The 19,600-nt window shown below is 46.7% G+C and overlaps 1 protein-coding gene across 1 annotated transcript in view; it reads right to left on the reverse strand.

Annotated features, from left to right (window-relative positions):
* Positions 1 to 16,260, reverse strand: part of LOC126526076 (uncharacterized) — a 78,463-nt gene extending 62,203 nt beyond the window's left edge. The window contains exons 1-4 of the mRNA XM_072284135.1: positions 16,226 to 16,260; positions 8,745 to 8,866; positions 4,282 to 4,305; positions 741 to 782 (exon numbers count right to left, since the gene is read on the reverse strand). Coding sequence (XP_072140236.1) covers positions 741 to 782; positions 4,282 to 4,305; positions 8,745 to 8,866; positions 16,226 to 16,260 — 223 coding nt within the window. The remainder of the gene's footprint in view (positions 1 to 740; positions 783 to 4,281; positions 4,306 to 8,744; positions 8,867 to 16,225) is intronic.
* Positions 16,261 to 19,600: the final 3,340 nt, after the last annotated feature.

Below are 19,600 nucleotides of genomic sequence, written 5' to 3' on the forward strand. Positions count from 1 at the left end.
TATGAAAATGAGAACGTTCGCTTTTGTGGGGGTGGGCGATGACGGAGGATTACTACGGGCCTTGATACTCGCAGTCGGAAAAAAAAATTAGATCAAATGATTCGGTCTCGTCTAGGCACCTCGTCAAAGTCACGAGAAAAACAAGTGCGGCCCTTACAGGAGTCTAAACGGCAAGGAATTTTCCACGGTTAGTTTCGCTTTCGCTTCTGCTAGGTTGTGACGTCATGGCGCAGTGTGTTATCACGTGGCAGCAGTACTGTGCGGCGTTTTGGCACACGTTCCGGCTCAATCGGTTGTCCGCTATTGCTGCTACACCGGCGCTCACAATGACTGGCGGCATATGAGGCGGCAGAGTGGGTAGGATCGAGCGTCAAAACATAGCAATGTCCTGCACCCACACGACCACATACTGTCACGACACCGCATCTTCCTGGAAACCAAAACTGGTTGTATAAAAGCTGTCACAATAATTTAATTATGGCGCCCTGAGGCTAGCCACTATCTTCTTTTAGTATTTAGTGGCGTAGAAGCTTCACTTATAGCATAAAAAAAAACGGATACCCGAAAATATGATGTCAGTATACCCCTTTAAAAATTATTCTGAACTTTACTAAAACAACATTTCTTTTATTGTTACCACTTTTTGCGTTACTAAACAACTGTCCGATGCGTATTCACACTACAGAGCCTAAATCGTTCGAAAGCGATAAGGTTGCGTCATACTTAATTTAGAAACTTACCACTTCCCTTTTCTACGTCAAGGTACCTCTCCTTATTAGTATCTGCAAAATAAGAAGGGAGAAAACAACGTAAATGTGAAAGTCCCTGTAATCAATCTGTCCACAGCCTAACGCGCGGCAAAGCTGTTAACAAGGATCGAGCCTGTCAAGCGCAGCTCCAAAGTGATCTCAGTCCTCACCTTGATTAGAAAACAAAAGCGATACTAATGATAGGCGATCACAAGAAAGAGGTGCACAGATGAAGGAAGCTTACGCTGATCACCCTGCCTACATACAGCACCAGCCAATCAAGTTGGCACAGGTGCATGGGAATCCAATTACCTGCAGTAACTAATAGGAGTAACATGATCTGTGAACAGGTACGAACTTCCATCTAACCCCCAAACCATGAGCCAGTATGAAACAAGCCACAAGCTTAGTGAACCTAAACCGTGAACAAGCACTAGCCAATAACCAAACTGGAGATAATCATTAGCAATAAAGTGCGAACCAACTGCCAATAAACCAAAACGATAAACCAGTATGAAACAAGCACCTGTAATGCGTACGACTCGACAGGTTAAAGCATCATGATACAGGAGTTACCAACAGCGACTAAGAAACCTGAACTATGAACAAAAAGGAGCCAACTACTTACTAGCAGAAACCATGAACAAGCATGAAACAAGCCACGAACTGAGTAACATGGACCGTGAAGAGGAGGGACGGGGAAGAGGGGGGGGGCGCGGGGGCATGAGTCAACAACCAAACTAACGTGAACGATGAAGAAACACCACCCAAGTCCCAACTGAAACCACGAACCACGGGACCTATACACACAACAGAAAAAAAAGTAACCGAATGCAACTACAGTTACTTTCATCATAAACGTAATTGATTAGTTACCAATTGCTTTACAAGGAAAGTAATTGGCAATTATGAAAGCGCAGTAGATAACTCTTAGTCCACTTTTCTTCCGACCCTGTTGGAAGAAATCTGTTGGAGGTACAACCCAAGATCCAGGAAAGGTATTTTATTGTATGAGAGCGCACCCTCTAAGCTCGTAAAAACTGTTATTCTGTCAACCTGCACAGCAGCCCTCGAGAAGTCCTGTCCGCACCAGATGCAGCATAGTTTCAACGCCCAGTGGGACAACGAGTCTTCAGCGCATGTGAGAGTCCGCTTCAAAAGTACAAGGAATGCAACCCTAAGGTGAAGGAAAGGGATAAGAAGACAGTCTAAGTTATCCCACACCTGGCACAATTTATTCGACAATGTTAAGGAGGTTGCGAGTAGGTCCGGCGTGAAGGTAGTTTTTCCGGTGCCTTGCAAGTTAGGACAGATTTGCTCGCTGATGTCCCAAGAGAAAGTGAGTGCGTCAAGAAGCATACTATTTTTTTTTTCACGAATTGTCTATGCGCTGCTGTCTAGCGTACTCCTTTATCTTGTGCGAGAGAGTACGCTGGGCAAACGGGGCGCTGTATTAATGATCGCACGCGAGAGCGCAGTCTGGCTGTAAGGAGTAACAATGGTGCACATCTAGCTGTCCATTGCAGGAGTTGCGGCTGCTCACCACAGTTCGATCGAATTGGAGTGAAGGCAGAAGGACGTGATAGGACAGAAAAGGAAATTACTCAAGCTTTCTTCCTCACGCATCATAAGGACGAGTGCGAATACACGCCTTCGTTTTTCACTCTCAGACAAGGAAGTTGCTTTTCTCGATGGCCACATGTGAGTTTTAAAGTTTCTGCATTCCTTTTCGTCATGAACGTTGCTCTCACCATCATCTGCTTTTCTAATATTAAGGTTAAAACCTTATTTGTCTCATCATTCGGTCGACCTTCAAAGTCCTTGAGCGAAAATGTGTCGTCTACACGAAAGGTACAAAAATTATCATCATCAATGGCTCGTACCCCCGTAAGCAAGCAAGATAGGTGAAAAAGATGGGTGATAAAGGGAATTAAGGGGATGACTCATGCGAGTTCAAGGCAATAGAATTAAGCTTGATGTGTGATCGAATTAAGAGGGATGACTAAGCGAATTAGGCGGATGTGTACGTCGTGTTTCTGTCTTTAATGCATCGGCACTTGGGCTTCCACCTTCATGTCGTCTTAGGTATAACATAAGAGACTCTGTGGGTTTTTGGTGTCAGATATAGTTAACCCTGCATATGCGTTTTGTCAGTTGTGTTTGTTTTTTCATTTTTACTGCGTGCTCTATTGTCCTTCCTATATATTTTCCCCGGTTTATTTCGGTTTTGTTGTTGGTGCGCTTTAAGATGGCCTTTAAGGATGTATTTTTTTATGCTGTATCAAAAAAGAATCGAAACTGAAAGATAGTGTGCACACTTCGTGTTGGTGGTGGCAATATTATTTTCTAGGTTTTGCGCATCCGGGTGGCGCTTGTGATTAGGTTGACTACATAAAGGCATTCTGTCGTTTCATGAAATAGACTTGATAGTCAGCGCTCCGTCCTGTCCTTTTTTTTTCTTTTCTTGTGCATCTTGCGCAGCACGTTTATAATTCAAATCTTATGAAGCATGATAAGGCGTTCATATGTACGCCTCAAAGCCGGTGACTGAATAGATAGCAGTTGAAAATGCGACGAGGGTTTGAAGTGGCGATCGTGGCTGCCGTATATGAATCGTATTGCTTTTTTTTTCATGCATTCGAGCTTGTTTACATAATGATAGTGGGGAGACCAAGTTATCAAACCACATTCAAAGATGATCGACTATAATGAATTACGTCATAAATCACTTCATCCGGCAGAATGAGAACGTCACTGCCATATGGCTTTTTTCATTATAAACGTAGGTTTTGTAATCGAAATTTCGACGGGACACCGTTTTATCACGTGAAAACACCATCAGTAGATCTGGTCATGGAACACTGTGAAGTGCAAAGAAAATATCCATAGTTGTTGATCACAAAGCTTTTGGATCTCTGGCTTCTACATTGTCTACGTGTAAATATATTGTAAATAGACTCGTACGTCTATTACCCCGCACCTCCACCAAATTAATGTTACGTGTAGCTGACGTACGAGTCTACTTACAATATATTTACACGTAGACAAACGGTGGCAATGATGGCGACGCTATATCAAGCGGTGACCACGTCGTCTTCCTTCTCCTCAGTGCAGCCACACTGCGGCGGCTGTTCCGTAGCAATATTATGCAAAAAAAGAGGTGAGGCGTGCAGACAGGACACAAGAGTAGAGAAGTGGACAACACGAACGCCATTCGTGTTGTCCATTTCTCACGTTCGTGACCATGTTCGTGGCATTCGTGTTGCCCACTTCTCTACTCGTGTGTCCTGTCTGCACGCCTCACCTCTTTTTTTGCATAATGAACCCTTAGCAACTAGCTCAGCTTTCTGTCGCTCTGGTTTCGATATCCCTTGTTTACAATCACAGAAAAGAAAATGTTGGCGTTCCGAGGACTTAGAGATCCCTTGTTGACAGTCCCATGATTGCGAATGTAATTCTTTTTCTTTGAGTAATTACGGCCAATGGCCGCTTTACTACTGAACCAAAATGCAAACAATAACGAATGACTTACTTGTTCCGCTCCCATCTTCGGCGTCTACGAGAGAAACGAAGGAAACACACATTAGGTACACAGGCTATGCACTGAAGGCCGACGGCAGGCCGACGTTGTAACAGCATGCCAACCATTCTATATAGAGTTGCTGTGCCAACTGGGCTTGCTTCTAACGACACCTTGTTATAACTGACCCCTACGTCACAATTGTGGTGCGTAACTCGCGGTTTGTGTGTTTTGGGTGTCACGTGGTGCTCGCTGACGTCAGTTGCCGCGACTTTGTGGGGATTTCTACGGTGCTTCGGGTCACGCGGAAAAAGAAAGACATGCTACTACTGGCATGAGAAGACTCCTTAGCCCACCTAAAAGGGTATAACGATCACCCCCCTCCCCCCAGTCACTTGGAAAGGGGATAATGTCCCCTCGGAGAGGAGATGATGGATCATTGAGGACGATGCAACGAGCTATGGAAAGAAGAATGATGGGTGTAACATTAAGGGATAAGAAAAGAGCAGATTGGGTGAGGGAACAAACGCGAGTTAATGACATCTTAGTTGAAATCAAGAAAAAGAAATGGGCATGGGCAGGACATGTAATGAGGAGGGAAGATAACCGATGGTCATTAAGGGCTACGGACTGGATTCCAAGGGAAGGGAAGCATAGCAGGGGGCGGCAGAAAGTTAGGTGGGCGGATGAGATTAAGAAGTTTGCAGGGACGACAAGGCCACAATTAGTACATGACCAGGGTTGTTGGAGACGTATGGGAGAGGCCTTTGCCCTGCAGTGGGCGTAACCAGGCTGCTGCTGCTGCTGCTGCTGATGATGATGATGATGATGATGAAGACGGGACCAAGTAGTGGACCCGTCTTACAACCGGCAGAACAATGTTTGTTCACCAGCTAGGAAACTCGGCACAGTTAGGTGACCTCGAAGGATACATAAGCGGTTACGTCTCTCCCTTACACTCTTTATTCAATCTATCGCTCATAATTCAAAGAAATGTTTAACTTTTTGCAAAAGTTGTGTCTTGTCCTGGCCCGGCTGTTTAGCCTTCTCACGCCCATGGCCAGTTTTCCCCCATCGTCTATCACAACGCAACGCAAGGCTCGAGGATCTGACGTCGTGACAGCGTGTTGTCCGTTGTCAGTCAGTAGTAAGGGTACACAAGCTGGTCTAGTTGCTTTGTGTTCAAAGGATCCATTGTTCCAGCGGTAATGGTTTAACATGGAGACAGAGACAAAAAAGACGAAACAACCGCTAGTCTACCAACCAGTTGTTTACTTCCAGAAAAAGAAAGGCAAGGTATACGTGAATGAAAAGCGATATCTCCCAAGCCTAGTGGGACAGGTAAACTGAAGCGCTAATAAGAAGACATTCGTGCACTGAAGGCGTGACGCTACGTATGGACGGTTACTAAGCACTATTTCGACAAGTGCAAGCAGATTTAACGGAAGAGGATGTTCAAAATGTTCTTTCGGTTGTGTGGAGTGCTCCATAGGTCTGAAGTTCACTCGCGACATGCCTCTTGGCGATCAGCTGCAGCTCTTGAATATTTCTCTCGTCTTCAGTAAAGGCCACGTGTGCACCGCTGCGAGAAAGGTCTACTATATTGTGAGTCTTCTCAAATCCTGCCCCTATGGGATGGCCCTGAATGTCCTAACAAAGCAGGCTACCCAAAGGAATTGGTGGTCACAGTGGTTGGATGCCTCGCTATTGAAGTGAGGTGAGGTGGAATCTTTGTAGGCATTTCCCAAGATGTTCACGTATGCCTTCTGTACTCCTTGATTACGCAATTCCCCCATGACTGCTGGTGTCTCTACTGAATCAAATGCCTTTTCATAATCTATGAAAGCCATATTGAGAGGCTGATTGCACTCCACAGATTTCTCAGTTGCCTGATCGATGAATGGGATCCGTTGTAGAATATCCCTTCCTGAAGCCTGCCTGTTCTCTTGGTTGATTAAAGTCAAGTCTTACACGTTTATATGCTAACCATCACGTAGCAGTTGAAGGGCTGTAGAGCCAAAGTTCTTCATAGTATTATTTATAATAAGCTATATGTGATTTAAAGAGCTACAGCTGAGGCATAGTTCATTGCACAATAACTAAATAAATGTGAAAGCATGCATCCGTGTCCTTCTCGCTACAAGAAATTCTGCAGTGTATTTGCCGGCGTGCATGTGTGAAGAGTGTGCACCGGTAATTCTTATTAGTGTTTACCCCTTGCAAATACTTTGCCTTTTCTGGAAGTAAACCACTATTTCATGGTCTCCCGCCTGTTCTGTAATTTCTCGCTGCAGTGTCTTCGATATAATTGGGTTACGCCGGAAAAACACGTCCTTTGTCTTTCTGATTGAACCAATCTTTTAAAAATCGTATTTAGTATGTAACGCGACTGAGAGTGTTCAGGTGAATTTCGGACATTACTAGAACAAGTAGTCGCCGTGTTCGGTTATCTAATTCATAACCTTACACTAATTAACTTTATAATTTATGCTGAAATTAGAACCGAGCTTCTGTTCAGCATGAAGCCTTTAGGCCAACATAACTTTCGAGAATAGCGTCCACCCAAAAGTGCTGCGTATACTTCGGTGTTTCAGTTAATACCACGCTAAACGCCTGTTTCACGCTGTTAGGGGAGAAATTAGGCGCAGTGCCAGTGCATATTTTACAAGATTTCGAGAACGGATAGATTTATACTACCATTAGTCTTGAAAGTTCTGCACTTCGTCATCGTTTAGGCATCAGTCACCTTCATCACTACAATTCAAACATGAGTCCAAACGTGGGTGATTACAAGTTGATTCGCGATACACTTCAACTGACCTTTTCGATTCGATATTTTTTATGCGAGCAATACCCTCCTGTTTCAGTAATGCTGGAGACATAGAAAATATCACGTGCCATAGGTGACTTAAAAATTATTTACGGATGTAGAGACACGTGATGGAAGGCGTCGCGTCTGCGTCGTGCGGTGCAGTGGAACGTTGAGTCGCGACTTTTAGGAACGAAATACGGTTGCCAGCTCTGTGTAAACGCTAAATGTGCGATTGCACATGGCGGAAACGACACCAATACCGACATGACGTCGACATGATGCCGACGCCAGCTCTGGGCTGACTAGATTATAGACCGTTTCGCTGAGCGACATTTTGTCACGCTGGGACGACGCTGGCGCCACCTGCGACAGCGAGTCGTCTTTGTGTGGCAGACTTGCGCACCGACGAAACCGACGAAACAAGTCTGCCAACCGTCGTTCAACCCGTCTTCGCTAGATCGGCCACTGAGCAAGAACATCGTGTCGACAACGTGATTGCCTATTCAATTATTTATTTATCCAAGCTCAAAGGGAGTCCGAAGAAGAGTACATTAAAATGAACGATTTACATTCCTCGCCATCCGCCTAGTCGAGCTTGAGCCATAGCCTCAGGCTGCTGTAGACCAATATAAAGCATCTCTAATCGCTTTTGATGGTTTGGCTCTCGATGTTAACTGCGCCACGTAGCTCGAGGCGATCACTGTTAAGGAAATCGAGAGTTATGCAACAGCTTTTTTCTGAGTGATTGTTTCAGAAAGCTCACACAGAAGTAGCCGATAAAATGGTCCGAAATGTGCGCCTATTTCTTTCTTTTAAGCATTATTACAGTGGCTACATTTGACTATAGAGCGGTTCACAAGTGCAACGTAAGCGTGACGAGTGCTTTTGCAGGCAATGGCCGTCTTATGTACACATTCACCTTATCGACACCAAATGGTCAGGCTGCCGCATCGTATGTCTGAAATGCAATGTCCGAGATGACCAGGTAATATAGGAAACGTTCTGACAGGAACAGCATCGAAAATGTTTGCGTATGCTAAATGTGCAGGCATTGCTTTATTTTTTAACCGAGTTATTCGATAGATAGCGGGATCTTGTGCATTGCAAGTGTAGCAGACCTATGTGCGATTATACCCATAAGCTCGTGATGTCCAAGCCGCCCATTTTCACGACTCCCAGTTTCGAAAACCAAACTTGAGTTTAGACGCGGCTCGCAGCAAGCAGTATGAACACAATTCAACACGTGCTACATTCGAGGCGTATTTTGTCACTGGCGAGAAGGCGCTATTCCCAACTTTTCTCAGCCGATATCATCTGCCATCGACAACTGCACGTTGACACCCTCCCACACCTCCCGTGCGACTGTCTGGAGATAACCTGAGAGGATGCATCAGGCACCTGCACCAGCACGTTTGAAGAAGGGGAATAGCCCAACTAAGGACCCCCGAACCTTACTCTGGCCTAACCGGACTACTCACAAGTGGTGATCATACTTCATCACCCCGTGGATGCATTTACCTCTTACCTTTCACCCCCTTGAAGCCATGGGGCTCATCTTCTTTTAATAAGGCCTTCTGACCGACCTACCGACCGATTGACTGGCTGACTGACAGATACCAAAATATTGAGAAAAAAAAAACTAAAAAGTGTCGGTCGCACTTACTTGCGTACGCGCCGGACACCATAATGAGCAGAATAATCATGATGATGAGCAGGAGCAGGATCGTGCAGCATATGAGGGGGATGATTTCGTCCGGGTACGAATCTTCGTCCTCAGACTGCGGCCTATAAGAAAAGTGAGGGCACAGCGAGGGGAAAAGCTTACTCCAGGACTCCCACATAACATTCCCCAGATCTGAACACAAATTCTTAAACTGCTCCAACTTAGCGAAAGTAGCTTGATGCGTGGGTCTACGAAAAGCACTCGTCCTCCACTCCAAATTCAGTATAGCTACGAGCCGCTGTGTAACGCACGTACTGATGTCGGTAAGATGTATTAGGAACTCGTTACGGAAATATATCCTAAAGTGAAACGACATCACCACCTATGGGGGCAAGTTACACTCTTTGATTGATTGATTCTTTATTGGTTTATCACATATACATGTGATGGGAGGCGAAGGGAAAAGCCATTCAAGGATGGCTTGAGGGAGTCCTTCGCCCCCACGCTGGCAAAGACAACAGCAGAGGCACACACGTCCTGTTCACATGGTCGCACACTTTTGCAAAACCATCATATTAAGCACAACATTGCCATAAACCTTGACAAAACCATAAAATTAAACACATTAGTTACTGTCCTACGTAGGGCAACATGCGTTAACATACTTTACTTCACCTCAGCATCGAATGACAGCACATTTCATAACAATGTACGGTTAGTAATAGTGACATTGAAACAATATAATTAAATAGCAATCGTGAACAGCTCTAGTGGTCAATGTTACTCTATGTGCACTCTATGTGTGCACTCTATGTGTGCTGCCCTGATAGAAAAGCGACTAACGTTTCTTTGGGACATGCCGGGTTCAGCTGACGCCACGTTTGCTTTATGCATTTATTCCCCTTACCGCGACACGACATTACAGTGTGGAAGGAACCATTCTAGTACAGAGGCAACCGTTGCACGTATATAACGCTAAATGCATAGATACACGTGATGCTAATAGGAAATGTCAGATCACGCATAATACAAATTTCAGGTCATAAAAGATGGACAAGAATATAGAGCCACTGAAAGAAGGGTAAGTCGATAACGTAAGAAAAATGGTAGAATCGAAACCAACAAATAACCACGGAGGGTGAGCAAAACATGAGCGCACTGGGTGACAACTCTCATGAGATTGCCCACACACAAACATAATGCGCATGATCACTTTTTTTTTTAAATCGCTAGTGAGTAAAAGCAAAACAGAGTCGATTCACGCAGTGACATAAAATCACATGATGTAAAACGAAACAAAAAAATCAATAATACACCGGGAAAAAACAAATGTACAGCTGCTGTGCTTTTCTGAACACGCGCGCATTTCAGCACCGAAACGTGAACGTGGATCATTCTTAAAAGAAGAATAAAACGGATCGTTGCAAGGAATCGGTATGTCTAAAGTATAATAATACATTTTGATTTGATTGGTGTCAGAATATTTATCCAGATGCATCGTGCAGTGTATAGTTACTTGAAGGACCATAACGGTGTACGTTCCATACTTGCTGCTTGTTGGGGCAGCTCGATCTACGGCATAGCTAATATAGTAGTAGATGCACAGAAATGGCCACACGTTCTAGAAATCTCGCAGGAGAAATGTTAGGTTTTAAGCAAAGGAAACGCAATGATCAAAGGTACCTGACGTAGACTTTCTTTCTCCGGTAATAGCTCAAGAAAGATACGGCCAAGAGCGACAGAAGCGACAAGACAGTCGCCGAACTCGAAACTTGGAGGTTTATTGCAATGAAAACAATTTTATAAACACAATCAAGCCACTTTGAACTCCAAGAATGCGTTACAACAAGCACAACTGTAATGACAATTTGCGGGTGCATGCTCACACGACCCGGGCGTCAAGATTATGCGCGCAAAGATCTTTCAAAGCGTTGTCAAGAAAATCAACTTGTTTGCCTGACCACGACGGCGAGGGATGCGACTGGCACACAAATCTTTTGCCATCCGTATGTGGTGGGCGTCGACGATTTCCATGATGAGTTGATTAAAGATCAGGCCTGATCCTTGAAAGCGTTGTCAAGGAAACGCAATTCTTCGCCTAGCAAAGACACTGTGGAATGAGTGATGCACAACACTATTGCTTCCATATATGGTGAGCCTCGACCATTTCTACGATGAGCTGATTACAAGCACAGTGATTTCGGCGCCTGTGTCTTCGCTGCCTTCATTCTTGTCTGCATTTGTGTTGCACTCAACCTTTGTCCAACACATTGAGGAAAAGTAGATGATCGTCCTCTGTGTGAACAGATCAGTACTGGAGCACCGTCCCCACCGATCAACGGCTCAGAAGGCAGTGAAGGCACATTTGCGCTTTCTCAGAACGTCTGGTTTGCACGAGCGGCTTTGACTCAATGACTGTCTGTGCATGTCTCTATGCCCTCTCTCTCTACCTTCTCTCTCTTCCCCTTCTCACTTCCCCCAGCATCGGGTAGCCAAACAGACTCTTGACTGGTTAACATCTCTGCCTTCCTTATATCCCCCCCCCTCTCTCTCTCTCTCTCTTGTGTTGCGCTGTTAGCCAAGATGAAGCTAAGCCGACTCTCCGGAATGCCAGTTCTATTAAGCACGTTCTTACTCGCTCTACGGTGCAAATTCTGCAGATGCAAGCGAGCACGGGTGTCTGCCGGTCCCAGCTGCCACGCGAGTAACACGTCGTGGTGTAAATTGAACTCCTCGGAGTTCAATTTATTGTTTGACTCCCGACCATACGAACAAACCCAGTAGGCCGGGAAGGCATCATCATCAGCCGCAGCCTATCTTTATGTCCACTGCCCAGGACGAGCGGCTCTCCCACCGATTTACAATTACCTCTGTATTGCGCTAGCCGATTCCAACTTGCGCCTGCAAAGTTCTTCATTTCATCACCCAACCTAATTTTCTGCCGTCTTCGACTGCGCTTCCTGCACCCTTGGCTCCCATGATGTAACTCTAACGGGCCACCGGTTACCTAACCGACGCATTACATGGCCTGCTCAGGTGCATTTTAGAGCGCAACTCTTGGGCGTCCGTTCCTGAGGCGAGCGTCGGCGTCGTACCTCGTAACCGAGCGAACGAGCACAGAGAAAGATGAGAGCGAACGCGGAGCGCAGCGAGCGATGAAAGACGGCGAGAGACAAAATAGCGCGAGGAAGAAAACAGAGGAGCCGGTTGCAGCGGAACCATGAGGGGGAAAGTGGAAGAGGTGGGTATGGCGAAACGTGAGAAGAAAAGCGTAGTACCGCGCAAGACGGACTACGGCGACGATAGCGCGCCTCGTTACGCTCACTCGCCTACGCTCTGTTCGCGGGGGCGCGCGCATCAAGGCGCTCTACACGCCGTCTGTTCACCAAAGCGCTGCGTGAGCGGAAGTCTGTCTGCGGCGGCGGCGCCTGTGAATCGCGCCCACGCGCCAGGTGCGCGCTGCTTCTCGCGATCTCCCGATTAACGAAGCAGTCGCGCCCCAATTCGCTCCGTTTGGAAAGTGCCGCACGAGACAGGTTGCTCGCACCAGCCAATATATCGCGAAATCAAAACACGTATACAGCTGCGCTCAAATTTCACATTAGGGGGTAGAATCGTCGGGGAACCTCTCTTAACGCCGACTAGAACATCGGCTATTCCCGTTTGCTCGCTGATCCACAGCGATCTCTTCCTGTCTCTTAACGCTACGCCTAACATTTTTCGTTCCATTGCTCTTTGCGTGCTACCTAAATTGTTCTCGAGCTTCTTAATTATCTTCAGAGTTTTTACCCCCCTATATTGGTACCAGTAGAATGCACTGATTGTACACGTTTCTTTTCAACGGTAGTGGTAAGCTCATAGTCAGCATTTGGTCACGCCTGCGGTATTCACTTCAACCCGTTTTTATGAATAAATTCTGGAGTTTTACGTGCAAAAACCACGCATGATTGTGGGGCACGCCATGATGAGGGATTCCGGATTATTTTCGACCCCCTGGGGTTCTTTACCGTGCATCCACTGCGCGTCGCACTGACGTTTTTTTTTTTTTTTTTTTCATTTCGCCCCCATCGAAATGTGGCCGCCGCGACAGGGATTTGATCCCGCGCTCTTGGGCTCAACAGCGCAACACCAAAACCTCTACACTACCATGGCGGGTTCAACCAATTTTTATTCTTCAGTAATTTTCCTTCTCATAGTCAGGATCGCCTTTGAGTAAAACACGCTCCCGTACAGACCTCAAAGGCTGACTGAAGATCATGAATTCTTGCTTTCTTGCAAGGCTATTGAACATTACCTTCGTCTTCTGCATATTAATATTCAAACCCACTCTTGCACTTTTTTCTGATAAAGTCCTCACAATCGTGTGTTGCAATTCATCTCCAGTGTTGCTGAACAGGACAATGTCATCTGCAAACCGAAGGTTGCCGATATATCGCCGCTGATCCTCGCTCCCAAGCCTTCCCAATCTAATCGCTTGAATACTTCTTTGAGCATGCAGTGGATATCATTGGAGAAATTGTGTCTCCCTGCCTGACCATTTTCTGGATAGGTAATTCTCTGCTTCTGTTGTGGAGAAACAAGAGAGCTGTGAAACATTTGTAGATATTTCGCAAGATATTCACGTACGCCTCCGGTATTACGTGATGCCTCCATGACTGTTAGTGTCTCTACTGAATCAAATGCTTTTTTTTCATAATCTATAAAAGTAATACAAAGAGGCTAATTGTAGTGCGCAGATTTCTCAATTACCTTATTGATGACATGGATGTGATCCACTGCAGGATATCCCTTCCTGAAGCCAGCCTAATCTCTTGGTTGATTTAAGTCAAGTATTGCCGTGATTCTATTGCAAATTATATTGGTGAATATTTTATACAATACTGAAAGCAAGCTAATTGGTCTATAACTCTTCAATTCTTTAACGTCTTCCTTATGGATAAGTATAATGTTGGCGTTCTTGCAGCCCTCCGGTACACTTGAAGTTGTGAGGCATTGCGTTGAAAGGGCCGCAAGCTTTTCAAGCATAATATCTCATCCAATTAAATTGACTGTTATTCCAACTTCTCCTGCAACTTCTCCCCGAGCCAAATCTTGCAACGTCGTTCTAACTTCATCATTAGTTATGTAAGGAGCCTCTGTATAGTGTTCATCACTACTTCAAATGAAGGTAGCATGGCTGCTATGGGTATTCTACAGATCAATACAGAATCCTGCTCTGCTTTTACTATGTCATCGAAATTGCAGATGACAATAATTACGTTGCTTATTTTTCACTGAATACATCTTGCCTTGTACTATGCGACGCTTTCTTCTCACTGATTTCATGCTGCGGCTGTCTTTTGCTGCTCTTTCAATCTTTCCCACGTTATAATTCCGAATCCCTTACTTTCTTCTTCATTAGTTCTGATAGTTCAGCGAATTCTATCTGATCTCTCGAGTTAGACACTCTAATGCTTTGTCATTTCTTTAATAGGTCCTTTGTTACTTGTGAGAGCCTACCTACTGGTTGCCTTGGTGCCTTACCTCCAAACTCGCTGCTTCTGAAGTAAGCCCCTCGTTGCGGTTTAATTCATTCCCTCTAAGTTCATCTTCTTGCACTAAAGCTGCATATTTATTTGTGAGCACGAGCTTGAATTCGTCTGGTTTTACCCTTACTGCATCCAGGTTGGTCTGTTTCTTCTCGGCGAAATTTACTCTTTTCCACCTCAAATTGAGGGAAATCCTAGTCCTTACTAACCTATGCTCACTGCCCTTTAACCTACCTATACACTTCTACACCCTGCACTATGCTGGGACCGGCAGAGAGTATGAAATCTATTCAACTTCTTGTTTCTCCGTTAGCGCTTTTCCAGGTCTACTTCCTCTTACTTGGCTTCCTGAAGAAGATATTCCTATCCGGGAATTCCGGGAAAAGAGTCTATTTCTTTCCGGGAATTCTACCAACATCTCCAGTATTCCAAGAATCAATGCCGTATTTACCAATTGCTGTTTTCCCAACCTGCTTTTTCCCACTTTTGCATTGAAGTCACCCAGGGCTACAGTATAACGAGTTTGCACCTTCCTCATTGCTAACTGAGCATCTTCATAAAGCTGTTGTATTTCTTCATCGTCGTGACCGGAGGTTGGAGCGCATGCTTGTGTCACCTGTAATCTGTATCTCCTATTTAGCTTGATTGCAACGACTGCTACCTTCTCATTAATGCTGTAAAATTCATCAACGTTGCCCGCTATGTTCTTGTGGATTAGAAATCTCACCCCGTTTTCTTTCTTATCTGACAAACCTCCGTAGCAGAGGACGCGGCCGCTATAGTCAGCGCTGGATAAGCCTCACCAGTTCCTCTGGCCTCACTAAGGCCTGTAATATCCCAGGCAACGCTTGATAATTAATCAGAGCCCTGCTAAGCTCGCTTCACCCGAGAGGGTCCACATGTTAAACGCTGCCAGGTTCAGTTTCCAGTGTCGGCTTGTCCGGGTACAGAGATTCTTAGCACTATCTGGCACGTCGCAGGTCTGACCGCCACCTTGGTCAGGTGCTCCGTTTTTTCTGGGGACCGGGGGCCATGGGTTAATTGCAAGAGTCGTGAGGGAAGTAGTGGTCGAATACTGCGCCAGGGAGGTCAATACCTGCTCTGCTGAAGGAGTGTCTTTGTTGAAGTGAACCTTCCGTATTCGGTTTCTCCGGACTAACATAGCCCCACTAACTCTCGGCATTTTTGGCGGTGTCAAGCGCAACTCCAAGACTGAAAATGTAGCGGACTGGTCGAAGACTCGAGCTCCCGGCCTTCAGATTAGAAGAACCAGTGTTCTACCTCTGCTCCAAGCCACACCCCGGACAGCATACCCGAAGTTATTCGTTACCTTTAGTTAAATGCAGAAATAACCACATGAATGGACGTATATGAAAGGGAATTAAAGATATGTTGCCGCCCGTGGAAGCTGAACCCTCATGTTCCGCATTACTCATGCGTTACTTTGTCAATCATACTACGGCGTCGCCATGCTCCCGCCTACTTTAGGGGATATTTTTATGAGTGCCTGGTTAGGGAACCGTTGGACCATTAGGGTGACAAAATGGGTACCAAGAGAAGAGAAGCGCAGTAGACGACGGCAGAAGACTAGGTGGTGCGACGGAATTAGGAAATTTGCGGGTGCTAGTTACAATCGGTTGGCGCAGGACAGGGGTAATGAGAGACCGCAGGGAGGGGCATTCGGCCTGCAGTGGAGATAAAAGATGATGATGATGATGATGTGTATGAGTATACGAGATTAGCTTTGAGTCGATTAGCCAGCGACGCTCAGGGCACGGATGGCGAACACAAGAGGCATTCTCGCGTTAATCGCGTTTGAAGCGACGCGCCGCAGACATCGAAATCACGCATTCGTGGCACCTCACATACGCTCTGTCGGCCAACAAGCGCCTTGCCAACGCAAAGACCCAGCGAGCGACGACGTCTTGTCGTCGAGTGTGTGTGTTTACTTACGGAGTCGAGGCCATGTTGACGGAGCTCAGCATCATGGTTTCCTCGGATGCTGAAAGAAAACCAGCGAGTATCCATACTATAGTCTCAAAATTGCGGCTTCGGAGAGAACTGCGTTATATAGAGATGACGTCTGTCGTAGATCAATACGTGTTACAGCGTAGACTTCCTTTATTTTAAATTTTGCGGCAGTTAGAGCCGATGCGTGAAGACACGCTCAAGACCGCTACCCGCCTCAGTGAACATGGCGTTGTCCTGTTGAGTATGAGGTCCCGGGTTCGATTCCAGACCGCGGGGGCATGGCGATAGAGCTACGCGGTTCAGCACGTTAGACTGTCCATTGTAAAAAACAAAGGCCTCGGGCAAGGCCACTCGTTCGTGTTTTTTTTTTTTTTTTCGACAACTTAACCGGGAAGGCTGGGTAACGTGGATGCAGTTACGATTGAATTAACAGTTTAATGCGGTTTAACTTATCCGTGAGAATTCACGCGAAACGAGGTTGTGCCAAAGGTGCTACTGCTGCGAAACTCCGCGATGACAGGGTTGACAGAGTTCATGGTGGAGCCCGTCAATCTCGTATAACCACGCTGGAATACACTCGGCACTTGCGCAGAACATCATAAAGCGTTAGTTTTTCTTCCTTAGCTCGTTTCTCAGATTCGCCTCGTTGACGCCGTCTGTGGCGAGAGAGGTGAGATGGCCCCAGAATGTGGTTCCCCGAATTGAAGCGCACGCGGTGTCGCATCGGATGCGCTTCCACGATTGAGAAAACATGACGTGACGTGACGCAACGTGTGACATCCTCCATATGGCGACATTCTACGCGCATAATCAGAGTGCCTAAAGCCCCTTAAACTTCATAAAGTAGTGCCACTCTTTGAAGAATGCCTTCCTCCTCCTCGCGCGCTCTGGCCGATGCCGCGTCGCTATTGGCCTAATAGCATCACGTGGGCCCTCACGCCGTGCATCAGCGCCATTTTTGCTTGAGAAGCGTCTACGGAGTGACGAGGAGCGCATGTTGGCGCCGTTGCTACGCTCGAGCAGTGTAGGCGGCGCCACGTTCAAGGAGGGAGAGTGAAAAAGAGGAGAAACGAGGAAGAGGGAAGGCGGAGGAGGAGAGCGTCGCTACTTTACGAAGTTTAAGGGGCTTTAAGAGTGCCTCGACGCCAGCGCCGTCGTTCAAGGTGGTGCCAACCTTCGACCGCCCCCACGCGCCGCCTTTTTCTCGCAGAGACGCCATTTTGAATCACGGCGCGGGCGGTTGCACTTGCTTGATGCGAGAAGCACACAGCTTGCGTTGTACGAGGCACAGTGCGTGCGGTAGCCTCGCCAGTGGCTATACTTGCTGGACAATGTTTTGACCGCATTAATGACATTTCTAGTCCATCGAGTCAACATGAGGGGCTGTGCGGTTCGCATGTGCGGCGTGGATCAACACGTAGAGGCCTACGTCGCTTCCGCTTTCCCCGGAACCCAGAGCGAAGGAAGAGGTTAGACGCGCGCGTAAAGCGGGATCAGTGGGAAGCGACTTACAGCTCTCATATAGGCGAGGTAAGTGTCAATACAGTTTACTCTTGCTTCCCCGAATTTTTCACATAAATAAAAACGTATATTCCGATCCGCTCTCATGTGAGCGCCCGTGCTGCCTGAGTAACGTACATGTTGGCGAGTGAATGTCAGCATAAGCATTTTTTGCTTTGATAGGTGCTCTCTCTACGCGAGGACTACCATAATTTTGCTGTCAGACCGAGATGCTCAGCCGCTGAATATTCTAAAATTACCAACAAATCGTCGCGTGGGCATCTACTTTACATTTCTACTACTACTTTACATCTACCTTACATTTTCACGTAAATCACTAGTCGTATTTGTGTGTGTGTGTGCGTACGTGCGTGTGCGTGCGTGTGTGCGTGCGTGTGCGTGCGTGCGCGTGTGTGCGTGTGCGTGCGTGTGTGCGTGTGCGTGTGTGCGTGCGTGCGTGTGCGTGTGTGTGTGCGTGCGTGCGTGCGTGTGTGCGTGCGTGCGTTTCGTTTTCGGGTCTAAAGAAAGGACGTTGTGCTTCGTCTGGAGAGAGCGGCTCTTGTGTCGGTGCCAAACGAAGCATCTTGACTTTCACTGCAGATGAGCTCTCAGTCCCTGATACCTTGCGAATCTGATGGTGTCACAGTGAACAGCTGATTCCTTTAGACTTGCGTATATTTGTACTGTGTTTTACGTTAAAGCAACACTCGCTCGCGCTCGTACCCGATCGCGGTGGCTTTTCTGTGACGGACGCTAAATGCCTAAAAACACAGTATGCCCAGGTGTATATATATATATATATATATATATATATATATATATATATATATATATATATATATATATATAGTAGATGCTTTTGCACTCTTGTAAGCAAGACGTGGGCGAGCATCTCGTGGTGTCCTTCTCAGTGATAAAAAAAAAGCCAGATAGACATCAGCTTTTGCGAGTGCAACAAATGCAAACAGCAGGCTTGACGGAAGCGGAAGTAAGCGCCGAGCGAGAGCGTCTGACAACGCGCGGACGTATGCAAAGAGCAGAGTGAAAACCAAAATGCTGTGGTGAAAAAAAAAAGAAGCATTACGTCCACGCGGGGGTGGCAGCAATTGCCGAGGAACGAAGCGCAAAAGAAACTAGTTTTTCAAACGTACACGCGGCATGGTACATGCGTACGAATTCGACCACTTGGCACTTGTTCGCGGAGCCATACAATTAAGTATTCCACCCTCAAAAGAGTTGGAAGCTATTGTGGGTTAAAATGTGCGCAGTGCCATGCCGGTAAAAAAAACAATGTTCCAGTCAAAGCACTCTGAAGCGCGCCGCTGCTAACTAACGCCTGCGCAGCTGAGCCTGGCCGAGCAGGCTGGCTGCTCAGCCACTGAGCTCGTGTGAACCAATATGGCGGCGCCAGCAAGGTTGTCTCCACCCTGAATGATGACAGCTGGCGTTCGAAGCACGCACCGTATCGCAGCCGCCAACTGAACAAAGATCTTTACGTGGAATAACGTCACCCACGTAAGTAATTTCTTCGTTAAAGTAGTTCCACGAGATTACATAGCAGACGGCAGCGGGGGTGTCTACGTATTCGAGAACCATCGCGATTCGTTCTATGTATCGTCTGCGCCCCCGTCACAGCGAAGGCTGTTCGCCTCCACGTCCTCACCAGCCGCCATCTTGATCCGCTTGACGTCGGGTGAGCCGGAAGACGATGCACGCCGCCGGACCCCCGACTGTGCCCGCTGGCTGCGCTGCTGCTGCTTCTTCTTCTGCGCATGCTTCGACCTCGAGCCTCTACTCGTGCAAGCGTGGATCGACAGCCTAATGTATCAATGGCGCATACCCACTATGGTGGATTGG

Source organism: Dermacentor andersoni, chromosome 8 (genome assembly GCF_023375885.2).
Source record: "Dermacentor andersoni chromosome 8, qqDerAnde1_hic_scaffold, whole genome shotgun sequence".
Lineage (NCBI taxonomy): Eukaryota > Metazoa > Arthropoda > Arachnida > Ixodida > Ixodidae > Dermacentor > Dermacentor andersoni.